This window comes from Stegostoma tigrinum, chromosome 3 (genome assembly GCF_030684315.1).
Source record: "Stegostoma tigrinum isolate sSteTig4 chromosome 3, sSteTig4.hap1, whole genome shotgun sequence".
NCBI lineage: Eukaryota > Metazoa > Chordata > Chondrichthyes > Orectolobiformes > Stegostomatidae > Stegostoma > Stegostoma tigrinum.
The window spans coordinates 15,391,267-15,403,572 of record NC_081356.1 but is presented as its reverse complement, the minus strand read 5'-3'; the positions used below and the strand labels follow the sequence as shown (position 1 = coordinate 15,403,572).

Sequence of the window (12,306 nt, the reverse complement as noted above, 5' to 3'; positions counted from 1 at the left end):
GTACGCACCCCCTTTTCAAGTGAAGAGACTTCAGCTGATGAAGGGGCAGCGCTGAGAAAGCTTGTGATTTCAAATATACCTGTTGGACTATAACCTGGTGTCGTGTGACTTCTGACCTAATATTTTTGTAGTAAATCCGTTCTAAGCTACATTAATAAAACTTCGCTAAGTTAGCAAATCTTAAATTGATCAAGGCCATAAGAGTGTGAAGATGGTGTATCCACGTGTGTACATACAGGCCAATGTAAATGCATTCTTAGAAACAAGTCATGTTTTTGAGGGTAATTCAGTGAGTATAAGCAGGTAATTTGAAGGTAAATGATTGATCCTGACAGTAGTACTTTAGGCAGTTGAGTCAACCAGGGCAGACCAGCAAGAGATATCTGCTTGGAAGATCTTAGAACGAACGAAAGGGACTGTGAGTAGGCCACTGTAAAGTTAAATAATCAGAGAACTAATGCAGGAAAACAAAGATTCAAAGAGGAACTGGTGGATCTTCCTTAGAGTGGAAGGTAATTGTAGTTTTCAGTCCATTCCATTTGTTTCCCATCGTTGAGCCAAATATAGCACCAGACCAACACTTTCCCCTGAATTCCTTGATCTTCCATCTTCTTAATAAGTTTCCTAAATGGCATTTTGTCCAATACCTCTCCAAGTCCATTTATACAACATACGCTGTATTATCCTGTTATCTGATCAAATTGTTCAATATGTTACTTAGAAATTATTCATGATGTGGAGGTGCTGCTATGGACTGGGGTTGACAAAGTCAAAAGTCACATGACACCAGGTTTAAGTCCAACTGGTTTATTTGAAATCACAAGTTTTCAGAGCGCAGCCCCTTCTTCAGATGAAGTCCCCTCACCTGATGAAGGAGCAGTGCTCCAAAAGTTTGTGATTTCAAATAAACCTGACGGACTATAACCTCTGACTTAGCATTGATTTACCAAGGGTAAATAATTTCTGACTCTCCTTGATGACCCATATCTTTCTGAATGGAAGTTTCTTTACTCCCTGATATTGGTTTTCAGCTGTTCGTCCACCATTGATGCTGAACTGACCAGCCTGTACCTTCCTGGAGTACGCATCTATTTTGCTGAACAGTGGAATAATTCTGGCAACTCTTCCATTCCGCGCCAATACTCCTGAATCAAATGAGGAGTGAAGGAATTGTGACTAATATTTCAACTGTTTAGGCCTCTGCATTTTTGTGCAACCTAAAGTGCATTCCATCTGGACTGAGTGACTTGCCATTTTTTCAGTAATGCTAAACTTTTTAGTGTATCTTTTCTATTTGGCTTTTCCCTGTTCATAGTTAACCTCCCCCCTTCTATTGTGGTCTTCACGCCTCCCAGTTCCTTTGTAAAGGCAGATACAAAATACTGATTTAGTACTTTAGCCATGTCCTGAGTGTCAATATTTTCTTTTATTTTTGTTTTTTTTTCCTTTATTCATTAAAGGGATGAGAGCATTACTGGCAGGGCAGCATTTATTGCCCATCCCTAATTGCCCAAAGGGCAGTTCAGAGCCAACCACATTGCTGTGGGTCTGGAGTCACATGTAGGTCAGACCAGGTAAGGATGGCAGTTTCCCTCCCTAAAGGACATTAGTGAACCAGATGGGTTTTCCCCGACAATCAGCAATGGATTCACGGTCATCATTAGATTCTTAATTCCAGATATTTTAGTGAATTCAAATTCCACCATCTGCTGTGGCAAGATTTGAACCAGATTCCCTAGAACATTATCTGGGTCTCTGGATTAACAGTGCAGCAATAATATCACTGTTATCACCTCCCGCTAAATGCTTCTAAAAATGTTTCAACTTTTCTGACCTTTTCCTGAGCAGACTCCTGATTTTTTTTAATATATTTGTCTGCAAGAAAATCAATAGAAATCTAAAGCAGCCAATTACCATCCATTAGTGTACTCTCAATCATCAGCAAAGTTATGGAAAGAATTTTTGGCCACATTATCAAGCAAAACCCACTCACAGCAAGAGCCAGATCACTGACTCTCAGTTTGGGCTCCACCAGGGTGACATAATCCTGGCCTCATAACAGCTTTGGTCCAAACTTGGACAAAAGAGTGGAACTCCAGAGATGAGGAGAGAGTGACTTCCCTTAACTTTAGGCAGCAATTAACCAATTGTAGCAGCAAGGATATCTGACACACTCAAATTAATGGGAATCACGGAAAAAGTTTCCAGTGGTACAAAAGAAGGTACTGTGGTTATTAAATGTCACCCATCCAAGTGGCAGTTCATCTCTGCAACAGTTTCTTGGAGATGTTGTGTTCTTGGGCCAAGCATCTTCAACTACTTCAGCAATGACCTTGGATTACCTTAAGGATAGAAGTGGTGAGGCTAATTGATAACTGGACAATGTTCAGCATAATTCAGCTCCTCCTCAGATGGTGAAGCAATCAACATCCAACCGAGTGAAGGCCTGAACCACATTCCTGCTTGGAATGGTAAGTGACAACTAATGCTTGCACCATGCAAGAGCAGGCAAAGGTAATCCCTAACGTGAGAGACCCTAATCATCATCAACAGCATTACCACAATCAGCATCCAATGTGGCTATAAAAACAGATCTGAATCAGGAAATTCCATAACTAGCAAGGCACTCACTCACTTACCAATGCCTGTTCACAATCTACAAGAAACAAATCAGGAATGGATGGAATACTCTCCAATTACCTGGTTGAGTGCAGTCCCAACAGTCAAGAAGCTTAACACCAACCAAGACAGCAGAAACTACAGATGCCGGAGTCAGAGTTGATACAGCGTGGCGTGGAGGAAGACAGGAGGTTAGGCAGCATGAGAGGAAAAGGCAAGTTGACGTTTCGGTCAGGACCCTTCTTCTGAAGAAGTGTACCAACCGGAAACATCAACTTTCCTACTCCTCAAGAGAGCAGTCTGTTTTATTGCACCCCATCCATCCCTTAACCGTTTACTCCTATCACCAATGCACAGACGCAGCACAGTCATCTCTACAAAATGTACAACAGCCCCTTCCAAAACCATGATAGCAAGGACGAGGGCAGGAGATTCACTGAAACACCATCAGCTTCAGTTATCCTCGAGCCACACATCACTCCAACTTGAAATTAATATCAGCTTTCCTTCACTGGGTCAAAATCTTGACACTCCCTTCCAAGCAGGAAGGATATGGGTAACCCTACATCATATGCAGCAATTCAAGAAGTCAGCTCAAAACCACCTTTTCAAGGACAATTAGGGATGGGCTGCAAATGTTAGCCTAGACAGTGACATACACATCCTATAAATGAGTAAAAGTGAAACAAATTTATATGTTATTTTCTTATTCACTTCCATGTTGCTTTATAACCATTACTTGCAGCCTCACTTTGTCTCTCATTTTAAATATTTCAGTTTTCTCCTGTACAGAATACAATTTAGCTCTAATTAAGATATATCAATCTGAAATATTAAGGACTAGATTTGCATGGAGTCAAGGAGATGAGGCTGAGATGGCAGCCAGAGCTCATCCTGGTATTATAACCCTATTTCCATACTCTCCAAATGTTTCTAATGTGGGACAAGGGTGTAGAAAGGTTTATATTATGAGGCTACATTCCTGACCTGTCATCTTCATTGCGGGGACAGTCACAGCCTACCAATGGTGTTCATCTAACTTTTAAAGGACTTGTAGTTAACAGCTCATCAGAGGGGTCATGAGCTAACGTCTGATTGAGAAAGCCTTTTGAAAGATAAGTTGGAAAGATACGTCAGCTTTTGTGGTCCTGAGATGCTGCCTGGCCTGCTGTGTTCATCCAGCTCTACACTTTGTTATCTAGGATTCTCCAGCATCTGCAGTTCCCATTATCTCTTGGAAAGATTTTATCTGTGTTCTCGACACCAAGCAATTCCTCCACCTATCCCTAGTCCTCTACCCATCATGCCAAGCGATAACCCTCCAACCACTCCACACCTCTCTTCCCTCAGATCACCCATGCCAACCTGTAACATTTCCATGTACATTTATCCATCATACACTTTGTAAAGAACCAATGAATCATATGATGACAGTAGAGAATGTTAAAGAAGTTTCTTTTTTAAAAAAGACATACATTCATACTTTCAACTCCTTTAAAAGAAATCTCCTTTCACGGAGGCTAATAAAAATGCCAATCACCCAAACCCTCTAATGTATCAATATCAGATAATGTAAGTACTGAAAAGCTATTTTCCTTCTACGAATAAACATAAGGCAATTGGTATTATGGATGAGAAAGCCAATTGCGTCAATCTTTTCTAAGGGCAGCAGCTGTTTCAATACAGTAATGGATCTCTGTGCTTCTAGCCAAAGTGAAGTGTGGGGGTCAGGCTACATCCAAGATTCAGCAATTAAAGCATTAGAAGTGACAAGTTCAGGGGGCGTAAGAAAGGGAATGGCAGAGCTATTGTGCTTTAGCGATTTCATGATTTAATGAGTTCTGCTTTGACAAAAGATAGTGGTTAATAGATTTAAGAGTAAAAGCAGAAAAAACTTCACTTTTATCATATCACTTTCTTACACTTGTGTCCATAGCCTCAGTTGGTATGAGCTTAGCACTGGAATAATATTTGCTTGATACTGCTTTTATTGAGGGTCAACTCTGGAATCTACTTCTTTTTCTTGAAAAAGGATGATTTGCATTCACATAGCATCTTTCACAACCTCTGAACACCCGAAAGCCTATTGCAGTTAAATAGTTACTTTTGAAGCATTGTGATTGTTGTAATGTAGCAAACCCTCAGCTGCACTTGTGCACAGCAAGGTCCAGAAATGGCCATGCACTCAATGACAGATTATGCTTTTACATCCACCTGAAACAGCAGATAGGATCTATGTCGAATGCCTCATGTGAAGATGGCACAGCAAAAATGCAGCTTTCTTATTAGTTGCACAGGTGGGAGTACATATTCATGTTTCTGGAGCAAGAGAAGGAGTTAGAACGCCAGAAATTACAGATCAGTTAGCTTGAGGGTGGCATTGGCGTAAATACTTGGCACTATGTAATGAATGTCAAATTGCCATCCCATTTCATAGGCCCCTAAAGACTTTTTCAAAGGAGTTTGTGCAGTTCATGTCAACTTTCTGTTTGTTTCCACAAAAACCACAAACCAAATGTCTTTAGTCACGTGGAAAATTTGATGAAATTATTTCAAGAGGTAACTAACTGAATGCTTGAGAAGAAATAGCCTGTGTAACTTATTACGAGTTTTAATTTATTTCAGATATGTTTTATGTTAGATGGAGGGTTTGTCAGGGAGGACCTGATGTAAGATTAAGGTTTATATAAAGTCTGATTGATGGGAAATTAGGGTTTGTACGAAATTGTAAGATTTCGTTTAAGGGCATATTTTTAAGGTGCAAGGAGACAGATTTAAGAAAGACATATGGGGCAAATGCTTTACACAGAAGGATGGTTCACGTGTGAAATGAACTTCCTGAGGAAGTGCGGGCGCTGGCACAGTTACATTTAAAAGACACTTACATGAATAGGAAAGGTTTGGAGGGATATGGACCAGGAGCAGGCAGGTGGGACCAGTTTAGTTTGGGATTATGTTCCATAGGCTGGTTGGACTGAAAGGTTTGTTTCAGTGCAGTATGACTCTATGAGATGGGATTCCTGGGCCACCAAGAGCATGTAAAAGAGAGGTTGTGGTATTTATATTGGTAAGTGCGATTTCAAAGGAGGAACAAGTAGAAGAATAAATGGAAAAAAAACTTACATTTTTATATAACAAGGTGTAGAACTGGAAGAACACAGCAGGCCAAACTGACGTTTTGGGTCTAGACCCTTCTTCAGAAATGGGGGAGAGGAAAGGGATTCTGAAACAAATAGGGTGACGGGGAGGCAGATAGAAGATGGATAGACGAGAAGATAGGTGGAAAGGAGACAGACAGGTTAAAGAGGCGGGTTTGGAGCCAGTAAAGGAGAGTTTACATAGAAAGTTAGGGAGGGGATCGGTCAGTCCAGGGAGGATGGATCGGTGAAGGAGGTGGGACGAGGCTGGTAGGTGGAAAACAGGGGTGGGGCTCGAGGTGGGAGGAGTGGATAGGTGGGAGGAAGGACAGGTTAGGGAGGTAGGAATGAGCTGGGCTGGTTCTGGGGTGCGATCGGGGGAGGCGAGATTTTGAAGCCTGTGAAGTCCACATTGATACCATTGGGCTGCAGGGTTCCCAAGCAAAATATGAGGTGCTGTTCCTGCAACCTTCGGGTGGCATCACTGAGGCACTGCAGGAGGCCCAGGATGGACATGTCATCCAAGGAGTGGGAGGGGGAGTCGAAATGGTTCGCGACTGGGAGGTGCAGATGATTGTCACGAACCAAGTGTAGGTGTTCCACAAAGTGGTCCCCAAGCCTCCGCTTGGTTTCCTCAATGCAGAGCAGGCCACAGGGAAAAAGCGGTGGGGGTGGTGGGGCTGGAGGGGAGTGTGGAGTGGACAAGGGAATCACAGAGAGAGTGGTCCCTTCCAGAAAGCAGATAAGGGTAGGGAGGGAAAAATCTTACATTTTTTATAGTATTTTTAACATCCAAAAGATGTTTCAAAGTGCTTTATGATAAATTCAGTGTAGTTACTGTGGTAATTTAGGAAAAGCAGAAGCTAATTTGCACACGTTAAGATGTTGGGGGTCATCATTCACCAGAAATTAAACTGGACAAGCCAAATAAACACTGTTGCTACAAGGGTAGCTCAGGGGCTAGGTGACTAATTCACCTCCTATCTCCTCCGCAATGTTCCTTAATTTGCACGCAGCAAACATTCCATGCCTAGTGATTGACGCATTGATACAGATCACTGCATTGTCTCCTGGTTCTAGTTACCACACACAGTCCTTGGATGTATGCAAAAAAAAGCAAATTACAGGGAATGCTACTGTCCACTGCCTGTCCCGATTGACAACAGACAAGTCAGCAGGGTGATGGAAAACTCCCCATTTGTCAGGATGGGTATAGCTCCAACGATATTCAATAAGTTCAAAGTCATCCAAGCAAACTACTCCACCACTTTTAATGTTCACTCTCTAGGGCACTGACAAAAAGGGAAACAGAGTATACCATCCACTAGTAATGTGATATTGGCCAGATAACCTGTCCTTTTGTGATGTTGATTAAAGAAGAGATGTTGGTCAGGCCATGGAAATCTCACATGGCCAGGTGAATTGCAGTGATGCTCAGATATTAAGATTTCAATGCACCTGCTTTATTAAGCACCCATCCTAACCCTGTGCACGGTAGCAGGGAGTTCCCAGCTTTATTGGCCTAGATGCTAGCATTATGACATATGCACCAAGAATACCCATGCCATGAAGAGTCTTACGGTGTCATACAGCAATGTGCCGTGGCTAATAAATTGTCAACTCAATGATGTCAGCACCTGGGGCTGGAGATAAATGATGTATTCATGTCAGAATGAGCCTTTCTCACTGAGACTTCAGTGCTTCAAGTCACAACCTTTGCAGCTTCAGCATACGTAGAGGAAAGTGAAAGACAAGCATTAAAAAGAATTCAAGAAGCTGGTGGTCTTACATTACTCTGCTTACAAAGAGAACTGGTCATAGTGAGGAGTGCCCTGCCAGTAGCAACATCCAATAAGAATTATAAAGCCACTGATGATGTCAAACTTCAGCTCCACCCTGGTAGCCTATCATGCCCAAACAACATGTTTGGTGCCTTGACAGCAGGTTAGGGTACCTCCACGTTAGCTGCTAACTCTCAATGCACAACCAGGTCAGCGGTACGTAAAACAGCTTTTAAGCAATAAGCATTACTGACGATTTCTGCTGGGATTTAACTTCCCTCAGTTGAACATGAAGTACAGGACTACTGCTACAGCCAGCACACCTCTGCTGTCAAATCCCCTAAGCGCAGTCTCACATCTGCAATGTCACTTAAGCATCTGCAATCATCTTACTTCTCCAATGAAGAGAACTCTCACTCAACGCTGGCATAGACCGGAAAAGGCAGACTGCAGAGCTCAGCAACATAAGCCATCACACCATGCTTCGACGTGCTCTGGGAGAACAGAGGTGGCTGGTTTTAAAGATGTTTGAAGTAGTCGTGATTAAGAAGCGAAAAACGGAAGTGATAGGCGATAGGGTCATCCAGCAGTCAAGAGCGTTGCGAGGAATGCATGAACTAATTAATGCTCATAGCTGGGTCGTTTCTGCTGAAAGTGGTTGCTGCCTTTCCTCATCTTCTTCCAATAAGTGTTGCTGTTGTTTACCAACATGCTTTTGCTGTGTAGCACATAGAATGCAACTATAAATTGGAAACGCCACTTCAAGATCATCAAAAATTTCTTCTGACAAGACTGGAGGCTAAACAGGCAGGTAAAATAGCTGCCATGACTTCCCACGCAGTCCACCTTGATTGTTCTGCGATCTTGATCACATGAATGGCAGGCTCAGTAGAAGACAGTAAAGGCCTCTCATTAAACATGCAAATTGGGCTTAGGCAGTATTTCCGGGCTCTAAATTTAATTTTAATCTGAAGCCTAAATGGAGGAGGCCATTATGGTCAAATATACAGAAAGGGGAATTCACACCCAACAGAGGCTCAGAAAAATTAAGCTTCCTAACAAAATCTGAGAGTTGCCCAGGAGGACCAAGCGTTCTGTATTTCCACAGAGAATCGATGAATCCTCCTCTGACTAAAGTATCACTTCGCCATCCCTGACAGTGATGCTAAAAGCCCAACGCCACAATTTCTCTCAGTGGGGTTCCAGTGGTGATTCAATGCCAATTTAAATGTCACTTCTACTGGCCGACGTGCAATGTGTCAAGTTCAGGAGAGAAAGACTGGGCCCAGGAGGTGAGGCCTAAATGTCAAAACCTCCTGGGCCTTGAATTGTGTACGGCATTAAACAGCCCCTGCCTGCATTGTACTTGTTCTGTTCCAGGATCTGTCAAGATTCAATGTTCCAACCTGTTTTTGTGTGGAAAGATGATACCATTTTGCGTGGTACATGAGGAACTTACACCAGCAGTATCACGTGTGACTATGTGAAATTCCTGGAAAACAGATGTGGAGTTGATTCCTGACTGACACAATATAGGCCACATGCCTGCAATCGACTTCACTTCAATTTCAGCAAGCACTAGAAAACTACTTTGTCACTTGTGAGACTGCAGCTCATTTTTAGCAATACTGCCATGATAGATCTTTCTTTTCCAGTGATTAACAGCATCTTTGCTCACACCATAATCTTGCTGAAATCTGCTAGGTGAAGGAGTTTACATCAATGTCTTTTTCACTGGCTTGGCTAAAGCAACCCAACTGCATGATTCCACCAACGACAACTGGAAATGGCTAAGTTCAGTGACTATCTCTCTGCTATTGTTATAGTCTTCAGCAGCATGGACTCTCATCTGAGTCTCAGAAAGCAAAGATCTATGCTTCATCCGCTGATATTTGCTTGATGATTGGAACCACATTATTCTTCTTGATATTCCCAACATCAAACCAAGGACTGCAGGAATAGATATTGCTGTGAAAATGCATTGTCGACTCACTCATCAGCTGGAAAGCGTTCCCAACACAAGTTCTGCAAGTCTTTCAGCTGAGATATTTGTTTCTTTGTCGACCCTTCACTGATGCTGAAGGAGATGAGTTGAGGAACGTGGCACCTATTTCCCCTATGCCATCCCGCACTCCCATTTCCAAAACACAAATGTCACTCTAATCCTGTGGATGATCCAAAAAAGACATGCAACTTAGACCCACAGGTTGGTGTGAGACGTTTGCAGTGGATCTCAGTCAACTCAGGCTCCAGCTGGATTTTGTTAAAGGACATCCGACTCGGGCAATGTATGCAAGATATACCATTCCTAGTGCTGAGTTAAGGCATCTGTGACATTCCATATTTAGAGGACAGGCAAGATCCTTACAACGTACCAGGGAAACCTCTGTCTTCCCAGCTCCTCCAACTTGGATGCCAGGCTCATCACACAGATGAGTCACTGAAGATGATCCAGTTGGACTACTCTTCACAACAAAATAATCAGAAAATTCTTATGGCTGAAGCAAATGCAAAATGTACACCTTGCTGAAATCTGTCCTCAAAACACTTGTGTTCATCTGAATGCATGGACAGGACAAACTTTGCCTGCGAGCTGATGGAACTCATTGTACTTACAGGAAGCATGCTGTGGAGTGCCAGCTTCCACCAGGGACCTCAGGCTGCACCCACTGAGATGTGAGACATGAAGCATGCAGCTTTCTCACAGGTTCCTCCATATTAATCCGGGCTAGCTGATTATAAGCAGTATAAAGTGATGCATCAAACAGTACTCACCTGGAACATGAAAAAACAAAACAAAATATCCCATTCAGACTTATGGATCTTACAGTCTATAAGGAATTATGTTTCAAATGATCTAGAGAGTTTTTTTACAGGACCAGGAATAGGCTATTCAGCCCCTCAAATTCATTCCACCATTCAGTTAAATCACATATTGCAACTCCATGTACCCCACCTTTGCTATAGATCACTTAAAAGCCTTATCCAAGCAAAATCTATGGATCTCAGTCACAAAATGTTCCACTGACCTTATTAGCTTATTGGGGGGAAGAGTTCAAGATTTGCAATGCCTTTTGTGTGAAGAAGTGCTTCCTGACATAATCTTAAATTTCGAACCAGGCTGGCAGTAATGTCCGCTGACATTTTCTTCTTTAACTCCTTTAACTTCATCCGATTTATTTGAGACTTTGGTTGATATTGTAAAAAGAACAATACTGAATCAGCCCCATTATCCATTGACTGCAACATCAGGAAAGCGGCTCAATTGATATTGTGCATTTTAAAACCATCACTCAAAGTCAAAATTAACCTGCATTATGTCCTACTGTGTCTATAAGTAGTTTTGAGTAGCCCTGTCGTATCAAAGTCTTGTCATTGTATCTAATACAACTGGATCACCATTATTGTCAGCAGTATTGAAAAACAATAGAATTTTGAGGTAAATTTTCTGAGACTCTGCTTCCACAACCATTGGCACTCCTGTTGATTAAGTCTCTGAACATTTACCTTACTTGTCTGGAAGAAGTGGGCATGTGAAATTAAACAAGGCAGCGACTCACTTGATTGCTGAAAGCCTCTGGGGCAAACCTCTTGTAAACAGGTGCCAACAGGTTTGCCAGGTTTTGCAGATTCGACTCTAGTTTTTCCTCCTGAACACAAAGATAGAAATTAATTATCAGAAAAGGAAGCACCGAAGAATTCAAAAGCTGTATTTTCAGAGAGATTTCACAATCCTGCACGTCAGAGTAGGAACAGGAACTGTATTAGGAACTGGAATGCCTCATTTGCCCCAAGAACAATGCATGAATTGTACAGTTATCCCTTTAAATTGCTCTTTGCAGTGGAAGATGTCACAAGCTGATTAATAAGGCTTTTAAGAGGCTCTCAGGGCACACACAAGTACAGAAGTTGGAGGGTACAACAGATAAATTTACGGCTCCGAAGAAGGGACAGCTTTAGATTTCTGGAGCACTGAGACTGGCTCTGGGGGAGATGTGACCTGAACAGAGCCTGACTACCTTGCAGGGTGTTTTGTCATTGTTTTTGCAGAGGGTCATTCACATCAACCAGATGCAGTCATCCTACTGATGTCAACCAGATTTCACAGCTAGACCACTGATATTCACTTGTTCTGACAGTCTGCAGAAGGATTCAAACTTTGCACCAAATCTATAGGAGAAATTGTCATAGAATCCCTGCAGTGTGAAGCAGGCCATTCAGCCCATCGAGTTTTCACCGGCCCTCCAAACAGCATCCCATCCAGACCCAAACCCCTACCTCAGCACTGTAAACACATTTCCCACGGCTAATCCACCTAACCTGCAAATTCCCGGACACTATGGGTAATTTAGAATGGCGAATCCACCTAACTTGCACATCTTTGGACTGTGCGAGGAAACCCACGCAGTCTCTGGGAGAACGTATAAGCTGCACACAGACAGTCGCCCGAGGGTGGAATCGAACCCGGCTCCCTCGTTCTGTGAGGCAGCAGTGCTAACCACTGAGCCAGCGTACTGCTCAATTGCAAAGAAACCTCACTAGACAGGGACCTGACAGAAATTCAACTCCAGAGAGTTGAATGATCCACCTCAGCATTCCCAAGGCGAGGCCTTTTCCAGCTAACCTTTCAAACCAGCACATGTGGGCAAACAATCCTTGACCCATTAAAGCCAATGGATGGGAAACCGGGACTGCATGCACCCCACCTCCTTAAATGCATCTTTGGTGAGACATCCTTTGCCTAGAATGCCAAATGGTGAAATTCTAAC

General features: G+C 42.7%; 1 protein-coding gene across 1 annotated transcript in view; it reads right to left on the bottom strand.

Annotated features, from left to right (window-relative positions):
* The window catches only part of LOC125450811 (methylcytosine dioxygenase TET3-like), a 160,569-nt gene that overhangs the window by 21,733 nt on the left and 126,530 nt on the right, over positions 1-12,306 (bottom strand). The window contains exon 9 of the mRNA XM_059642595.1: positions 11,098-11,187. Coding sequence (XP_059498578.1) covers positions 11,098-11,187 — 90 coding nt within the window. The remainder of the gene's footprint in view (positions 1-11,097; positions 11,188-12,306) is intronic.